The 6,061-nt window shown below is 36.1% G+C and overlaps 1 protein-coding gene across 1 annotated transcript; it reads right to left on the bottom strand.

Moving 5' to 3' along the window:
- Nucleotides 1-1,078: 1,078 nt before the first annotated feature.
- LOC131626620 (protein OS-9 homolog) lies at nucleotides 1,079-5,668 on the bottom strand. Its single transcript, XM_058897455.1, has 8 exons — nucleotides 5,450-5,668; nucleotides 5,206-5,315; nucleotides 4,330-4,533; nucleotides 4,123-4,194; nucleotides 2,059-2,174; nucleotides 1,900-1,966; nucleotides 1,709-1,815; nucleotides 1,079-1,610 (listed from the first exon to the last, which is right to left on the bottom strand). Exons 1-8 carry the CDS (start codon nucleotides 5,529-5,531, stop codon nucleotides 1,463-1,465), a joined length of 906 nt encoding a protein of 301 aa, XP_058753438.1. The 5' UTR covers nucleotides 5,532-5,668; the 3' UTR covers nucleotides 1,079-1,462.
- Nucleotides 5,669-6,061: the final 393 nt, after the last annotated feature.

The raw sequence follows: 6,061 nt of genomic DNA, 5'->3' as shown, positions 1-6,061 counted from the left end.
CGACAAATGGTGCAAGCAAATGAAAGTGTTATTTGGCTACCAAGATATTCTTGAAGTGATCGAGAACGGGGTGAATTCTCTTGTCGAAAATGCAATAGATGCACAGCGAGGAACGCATAAGGAAGAGAATAAGAAAGATTTTAAGGAGCTATTTTTTATCCATCTATGTGCTGATGGTGACAACTTTGAGGAAGTTGGTGATTGCAAATCCTAAAAGCAAGTGAGGGAAATCTTGGAAAAGGCATATGCAGGGGCTAACTAGGCGAAGGTGGTGAGGTTATAAACTCACAAAGGTCAACTTGAATTAATTCAAATGGAGGAAAAGGAGACAATCAACGATTACGTGATGAAAATTACTCGATTGCGGAACCAAATAAAAGCATGAGGAGAAACTGTTACGGAGCATACTGTTGTCGCAAAAAACTTGCGTTCTTTGACGGCAAGATTTGATAACATAGTAGTGGCGATTGAGGAATTGAATGATCTTGCTACGATGAGCAAAGAGGAGATACAAAGCTCTCTTGAGGCTCATGAGCAAAGAATGGAGGAGAGAAACAATGACAAGGAAAAGGCATAGATCGCTTTACAAGCTCGTTTCAATAAGAACAAGAAGTCGAAAAGAAAATGGCCCATGAAGAGTAAAGAAATTTTTTAAAAATTTGGTGGAAGAGAATCCCAAAATTTAAAGAATTCTACTTATCAAAAGGGTGAGAGTAGCTGCAACAAGAATGGTGGTCAAGACAAATTTAGAGGTGAAAGGAGAAAGATAGACAAAATCAAGATACAATGCTTTAATTTTCAAAAGTTTGACCATTTTGCAAGAGAGAGCAACGTGAACAAAAAAAACTCAAGGGATGAACCCAAGATTGCAAGACAATAGTTTGATGAAGAGAACACGCTCTTGGTCATGATCACATAAAGGAAATGCAACAACAACAGGTTACTGGACATCAGAAGCAACAAAAGTTCTGAAAATGCTGCAGAAACAGGCAGTAAGTTCTGGAAATTCTACTTAATGGTATAATTTTCAAAGAAATAATTATTCAACAATGTTAAACACATGTAATTACTCTAACTGTGTCTAATGTTTATCTTAAGAGACCAAAGGTGTAAAATTTACATGACTACAATGAAACAAGAAAAATTTAAGGACGAAAGTAAAACCTAAAGGATGAGAAGATTAATTTAGTCTTATATGCATTGTTACAGACAATATTTAAAAATTTTAGGCCCCTGAAGACAATCGTGGGTCACAAGTTCAAGAGTTCACAAATAACACCTAATAAGAAACGCTACGTTTTCTGAATGCATAGAAGAAAATAAAAATCTTTCATAAGCTGCAAGAACCTCCTAAAGATTAAAAAGCACCGTCTATCCACTGTTTGGAAGGGAGGCTTGTAGAAACCGCAGTGCCTTTTGGTCATTTTAGAACATACATTTTTTCCCATTGTGTATATTTACATCATTGTTCTGAATCATTAATTTCTGAATCAGTGACCATAACAATCTCTGTATCTTCATCTTCTTCTCTCACTTTGGAAACCTTGAAATCCTTTGGAAGTGCATTACAGTCTATGGTGTGCCATACTGGTCTCTCCTCTTGAAACAATCTAAAGAAAAAATAAAGGCTCAAATTTGAATCATGCGAGTTCATGTGTTATAACTTAGAATATGTAACTGGTGACACAAACTTCAAGTGAGGACTTACGGGTGCTTGCATAGCATAGGGACATGAACTGTAAGTGCATACTTGCAAGTTGAAATCTCTGTGATTGAACTGATCATAGCTCTGGGTTCTGAGCATACAAACCTCACCTATGATAAAAAAATATATATATATATGAAATCAGTATGATGAAGGAAAGAAGAAAACATAACTAGAATTGTGTGCTTTCGTACCTCAGTCTCTCTTGGCTTATTCGTAAGATCGCATATGGTTCCATTAGTATATTGGTGAGCATGATATCTGAAAAACATAATATGCTAATGAGTACTTGTTCTCATCACATCATATACCATGTGAAACTATTCCTACTAATAGCCATTTAGGGTAGATACCTTTGTGAGGCGTCCTTTGAGCGGGGATCCTTAAATGTAGAAATGTCGGAAAGGTTTTGGTTAAATGCAGCTGTTGCCTCTGGATCGTACACACCCAAGACAAATTCCTGGACTACCTATAACAAAGAAAAATGTACATTGATTATTATTTATTATGTGTAAATACCTGACTTTACAAGACTCTGAATAAAATAAAACAGAATCATATAAATGAAAACTTCCCCTGCTCTAGTGTTAAAATTCCATTTCTGGCTTCACTATATTGTTAATAGCAACGGAATTGAAATATTAATTCAAATCCATTGACACAAACTTGAGAAAATTATTAATTTCACTATGGCTAAATCCACCTTTCTTAATTTCTTCTTTTTTCTGAACTCATTCTAGTTTAGTTAGAAAGAAAAAAACGAATGAAGAGGGACTTGATCATTACTAGAATGGTAAATAATCCAAAGGACCAAACCTCGTGGAAGCTGTATAAGAATTTGGTCTGTACACAACAGAGGTTTCCCCATGTGGCGACCCTGTTAGAGGTTTAGAGCTCCAAGACAGCTCTTCATATTTAGGTACGTTTCATGTAACTAGGCGACATAGATGCTCAGCAAGTCATCAATGATTACCAGCCATACCCTATGACTCGGCACTTATCCAAACAATTCATATATATATATTCAAGTTCCATGACCAAAAATCCATAATCTTGTTTGTGCCACTTTTCATAAAACTAATATTGTTGGTGGTAAAGTAGACAAGAAAGAAATCATGGCAAACGTGGCAATACCATCCAAAGTTTAAAATCCTGTCAGCACTGGAGCACCGCGTGGATGTCATTAGTAAGTGACTCATACCAAAAAAAACAATGATAGAGAACATTAAATGGAAAATAAGAAAGAGCACTACATGAATATTTAAGTGTTTAAAAGCCAGAACACCAGCTGTTTATCCAAGGGTGAAAGGTCTATTACCCTGAAGGGAAAAGAAAACAAGAAAAGAGTTGCCTTTTGAAATGACTCCATAGTTAGAAGGAATGGCACCTTAGCAAGGTTAGAGGAATGGCTCCTTAGCAAGGTTAGAGGAATGGCACCTTAGCAAGGTTGGGGAAGTTGGAGGAATGGCACCTTAGCAAGGTTGAGCATTTGAATAGAACACTAGGATATTGTAAGAGGTTCTAGCAATAATCACTCAGATGCAACTGGCAACTTCCGTTCTCGACCTTCTCTAAATCAGAATAGTAAGATTGATCTATTTTCTAAATCGGAATAGGAAGCTTGACCTGCAGGTGTTTCACCTACTAAGCTCAGAGCTGAGGAGGCTGGTGTACGGATTCAGCTCAATCTAGAGGTCTAGATTGGAACTCCAAATCAGCTCTCCACATTTCCCTACCTAGCCAGTGATACATAACATTGACACTTAGCCAGCCATCCACGATGAACAAACAAACCCTCAGCTCAGAGATTAACATTTAGGAGGCTAGCCAATCCTCACACTTTACTCTACAGATTCCTGCTACCCAGGATGTATTTATATGGCACAACATTTGCAGTCTAAAAGACAGATTTCGATGTTGTATAAAGTCTATTGGCAATACTGTAAATGTAGCCTTAAAGCTTTGTAAGATTTGTAACAACAAACTTCGATTGGTCTTTTATCCATGAACAAGAGAGTCCTATTATGAGAAAGAATGATACAAATTTCTTGTGAAGGAACCCAACTTGCTTTACGTTGGGGTTCACAAATTTTACACAAATGCACTCTACTCTATATCTATAGCAGTGGGTTAAAAGAGAGTCCAGAGCCCGTTAGAAGATTGAACTCCATTCGAAGTTCAAACTTTTCATATAATATGATATAAATGTTGCTAATCAAATTATAAACAGACCCAACTCCAAGAATGCACTAGCAACGTTATCATGCAACATTTAGTGAATTGATTTAAACTCATTCATAAATATAATTTCTCTTACAAATCAATCACGTTGGCCTACTAACCAAAGGATGAAGAAAATAGAGGTTTGCAAAAAGATTCACAAGGGCTAATAAAACTGAATGTAATCAAGGGAATACCTTTTCATCTTCCAAATGCAGCTGTCGCAGCTTCTTGTGATAACAAAACTCATAAGACCACCAACCTTCTTGCTGCATAAACATATTATCCAATGTAAGAAAATTACTTACAATAAGACTCGTGAGGGACGATACTATCTGTATAAAAATTAAACAAATAATTGACATATCATCATTCAAAGCAAATACAGAGATGCAAGTACTAACTCTGATAACGCATGGACCCTTCAATACTTCTAACAGTTCATCTGGTGTCTTCTGTTTAACCCTTTTCTCAGTTTCAACAATCATGCTGCTAACGTTGTGCTGTATAAGAGGCTTTCCACTTTTCTCCTTTTCCACCTTAGGCAAGTAACATATAAATTTCTGTCCATTTTTATCGGGTAAAACTAAAGATTCCTGGTCATCATCCTGTAAATTCAACATCGGGAGTTCTCATCAGAAGACGATATGATAAAGATATACAAAGCTGACTACCACTGCACCCAAAAGGAGGTGGTAGGACATTCAGTTATATCCAAGAAAATGTGTGAATTGTGAGCTATTAATGACATAGACAGTAGGACATTAAGGACGGTGGTGCCATAACACTTTATGGTGGCGGCTTAAAATGGCAGATTTCTAGGTCTCCACCACGGTTCGTCATCCGCAATTTATAACACTGATAGATTGACAATCCATTCCTTACAAGCAATGGAACATTTTACAAACTCCTTAAATCCGCAATCTAACACAAAGGACAAAACCCACATTTATTGCCAATCTCTCTCTAATATCATCAAAACATAACACCATTGATAAACCCAGAATTTTGTTCAGAACCAGCATATATACACAATACACATCATTTCAACCATGCTAACATTCAATATTAATCTAAACTATAACTTACCAAAAACAATTGAAAAAAAGACACTAATTTTACATTCCCAATAACACAGAACCTATGAAGACACCCCGAATACGACTTCGATACTGACACAGCTGACACCAATAAGAATTTGAAAAAATCATAAATTAATCACAGATGTCGTGACATCTTTTTTCAGAGGCGTTGGTGCTAAGACAGATTAGAGAGCTTACAGGGTGAAAAGGGGATTCTTCTGGATGAAATTCAATCTTATATTTCGGTTCACGAGAGCTGCCTCTACTACCACCGCCGCCACCACCACCAATGCCACCAAATATACTACCTGTTCAAATTCTCATCAGACATATCAAACACGCAAAAACAAACACAATGAATAGAACAATAATCAAAATCCTACAACTGATTTCAAAACCCTAAGAAATCCAAAAGAGGAATAAATAGAGAGAACACAGTTACCGATATGAACAGGGAAGGCGCTTTCTGCAAAGGCATAGCTGAAAGATAGAGCTACGATGAACAACAAAAATAACGATCTCATTCTTGTTAAACCTTGCACCTACACAAACGCGATTCTAATTCCGCTTCAGCTTATTTCAAACGCGATTCTAATTCTGCCTCAGCTTTTTCAAGCGTTTCAACAAAAAAATGTACTCAGAGATCTAGGCTTCGACAACACCTTGCTATGAAAAAAAATAAGTTCTACGTCATATTACCAATCGGCAGATGCCACGTCAGTTAAGCTGATATTAATTAATTGCTTATTTTAGATTTAAGACTCATTTTGTATCTTGTTACTTACTTACACGTTGTTTTTTCTTTTTTTTATAAATTTCTCAATTCACCCTATAGATGTCAATAAATTCTGGCTTCTTGCCCTCTTTCATTGTATTCACTGGTATATATATTACAATCATCATTACAGCTACTAATAACTTATATCAACTAATTCCTAATTTATACAAGTTAAATAGGAATTACAAATATATACAATTATTATTATTAATAAGCTGATTCTATGCATCACATTAATGACAATAATATCATTGACTAACACCCCCCCTCAAATTG

The sequence above is a fragment of the Vicia villosa genome, unplaced genomic scaffold (assembly GCF_029867415.1).
Source record: "Vicia villosa cultivar HV-30 ecotype Madison, WI unplaced genomic scaffold, Vvil1.0 ctg.000314F_1_1, whole genome shotgun sequence".
In the NCBI taxonomy this organism is placed as follows: Eukaryota; Viridiplantae; Streptophyta; class Magnoliopsida; order Fabales; family Fabaceae; genus Vicia; species Vicia villosa.
This window is presented reverse-complemented; position numbering and strand designations above follow the sequence as displayed.

Excerpts from the sequence above, each read along its gene's own strand:
- LOC131626620 (XM_058897455.1), bottom strand. The coding sequence starts at position 5,531 with ATGAGATCGTTATTTTTGTTGTTCATCGTAGCTCTATCTTTCAGCTAT. Across the intron at positions 4,534-5,205 it reads AAGAATCCCCTTTTCACCCT|GATGATGACCAGGAATCTTT; the intron begins GTAAGCTCTCTA and ends TTGAATTTACAG. Across the intron at positions 1,967-2,058 it reads TCAAAGGACGCCTCACAAAG|ATATCATGCTCACCAATATA; the intron begins GTATCTACCCTA and ends TATGTTTTTCAG.